Source organism: Asparagus officinalis, chromosome 10 (assembly GCF_001876935.1).
Source record: "Asparagus officinalis chromosome 10, Aspof.V1, whole genome shotgun sequence".
Classification (NCBI taxonomy): Eukaryota; Viridiplantae; Streptophyta; class Magnoliopsida; order Asparagales; family Asparagaceae; genus Asparagus; species Asparagus officinalis.
In genome coordinates this window covers 70,964,964-70,967,406 of record NC_033803.1, presented here as the reverse complement: position 1 = coordinate 70,967,406, position 2,443 = coordinate 70,964,964, and the positions used below count along the sequence as shown (strand labels likewise).

The 2,443-nt window shown below is 36.0% G+C and overlaps 1 protein-coding gene across 1 annotated transcript in view; it reads right to left on the bottom strand.

Annotated features, from left to right (window-relative positions):
• The window catches only part of LOC109826899 (callose synthase 3-like), a 37,234-nt gene that overhangs the window by 9,620 nt on the left and 25,171 nt on the right, over window positions 1–2,443 (bottom strand). Inside the window, 7 exon segments of the mRNA XM_020393915.1 lie at window positions 502–653; window positions 730–865; window positions 1,327–1,424; window positions 1,504–1,627; window positions 1,737–1,897; window positions 1,967–2,051; window positions 2,153–2,279. Coding sequence (XP_020249504.1) covers window positions 502–653; window positions 730–865; window positions 1,327–1,424; window positions 1,504–1,627; window positions 1,737–1,897; window positions 1,967–2,051; window positions 2,153–2,279 — 883 coding nt within the window.

The window sequence follows — 2,443 nt, the reverse complement described above, 5'->3', positions numbered from 1 at the left end:
CCCCCCCCCCCCCCCCAAACCAAAAAAAAAACCCAAAAAACCAACGAAACACAAAACTAAAAAAACCACGAAAGTACTCTCTACACGGCTGGTTGCATAAGAAGAACACGCAAGCAGCTCCAACTAAGTGCGAACCACAGATATTTGTACAGGTATCTGAATTTAGAACTCAAGATGCAGTTGCAGCTACATTTTGCAGACTAAAAAAACTCCAGATTTAACTATGCTCAAAAAGGACATAGCACCAACTACATGTTGAAACTTGGCTGTAGGGTCTATACACCTGTCTAGGCAATTTTACTGAAATAAAGATTGTACTCAAAAAACATAAAAAGACTAAAAAGTAAAAGCTGATGTATTGGCTGCATGAAGATGGAAATGAATTGTGAAAGACATATCTGATACAAATAACATTGGAACGAAAAAGATAAATGCGAACAAAATACTCACAAGCAGTTTTGATTGTAAAAATACAAAATTGAAAATTCAAAAACAACTTACGAAAAGGAAAGCATATTCCGAACTTTGGGTGCATCAGGCATATGCATAAACAGAGAATTGCTGAAGAAAGAAATGCGTCTTCTAGCTTCCAAATTGGACGGGACATCCATTGCAGACTCCTTCACAGTGAGCAGCAGATAAAGCCTCTTGATCTATTAAAGAAAGAAATCTTAGTCCAAGGCAGATGCATAGATGTCCTGATATAATAAGAATGGTATTAAGCTGTACTTTCTCTGTCCAAGCATCTGATTCTGGCAAGGGAAACTTAATTGCCCCAGCTGGAGCAAATAACTGTTCTTTTTTATCATTAAGTGTCATCCCCTCATACCTCCCATATGATCCACCATGGCTGGAATCTAGCAAACTGCAAAAGAAAAACAGAAATCATTTCCACAATAATAAATTGAATTTGAACAATAGCACATCATGGGATTCTGTCATAGGAACAGGGATGGAAATTCTCTTTGATGTAGCCTTCAATAACAAAGAAATAATAAACATTCATCAAAACCAAGGCAACAATTAATAGTTAAAAGAACTGGTATGGAGTTATTAGCAAATACTGCCACATGATAGTAAATTCATCTGCAAGATATCTCTAAATTTAGGTGAAAGGTTAGGAACTTTTTGTTAACTAGGACTCAAAGAGGTAAGAAGGATTGGTATGCCATTTGTATGCAATAACCTATATATGAAGCACCGAAACGAACCTGAAGGAGAGCCTGGACAACAATTGTACACTATACTATCCAAGATCAATGACATATTGTCTTAAAAGAATGTATATATTCTAAAGCCCACAAATAAATCCATCAAATTTCATACCCTGAAATTTGCTCATCCATTATATCCCTGGTCACAACTTCCAGCATATCTTGGAAAAGTATGACAACCTGATCCCTGTCTTCTTGTTTATTATCCATCTGAAAAAACAGAACCAATAATCAGCTTAAACTCTATTTAAAGCAGTGAATTAATCCACCAAAAGGTCAGAATGCTTACAAGATGTTTAATTAATTTGATAAATTTGTCGCTAAGAGCTGGAAGAGCACTCATTTTTAATTCTTTTATCAGCGTATCTTCCGCTATGTGCTTGTCAACCTCCTCAAATATTTCCTGTATAACTCTGTAATGAACATGATAGAAGAATCATTACAAACGAGTGGAGAAAATATGAAACCAATTAGTGCACTGGAAGGTAAAAAAAAGTACTCAGAAAAGATATGGTAGCTTACTCCTTCTCGCGAGAACCTTCAACTAAGTGGTTAATAATGTTCTTAAAAGATGCATAACACTCACGAACAGCACAAGCCATATAATCATCAGCATCGAGTCTCTTTTTCAGATCACGATCTTTACCTTTGCTGTCTTTAGCCATGTCTAGTGCAATCGGGATCTGACAACAGATGTTTATAGGAACGTTAGCATTTGCCATAAGGACACTAGATGAACAGATCAAACAAACCTTGCTAGCAAGTAAAAATGGAGGCCACTGGACAAGGTCCAAATCCCGATCTGCCCAGTATGGAACAAGCAACAAGTCCATTTCCCTGAATTTATTTGACATGATCTGTTGAGATACTCAATAAACATATGATAACACCAAAAACATATTGTAATATGCAGTTAGCTCTGATAGAAATTAAGGTACCTGTTGCTTATGAGATCTTCATCTCGGAAACTAGTAATGATTTTGTTCCACATTTGAGCAAATTTTGCTGCTTCCTTCTCTTTATTACTAGGAGGTATCTGAAACATTAAATATTCATTAAGACAATCTTTAAATCCCTAAAACCTATTGATAACTATCAGGTTATACGTTGAATAAGATGTGTTTTTACATTTTGGTGTTTGTGTGTGTAGTTGAACTTTTGTCCTTTTTTTTTGTTTTTTTTGGTTTTTTTTATTGGGGGGGGGGGGGGGGGGGGAGAGGGTTTTTTTT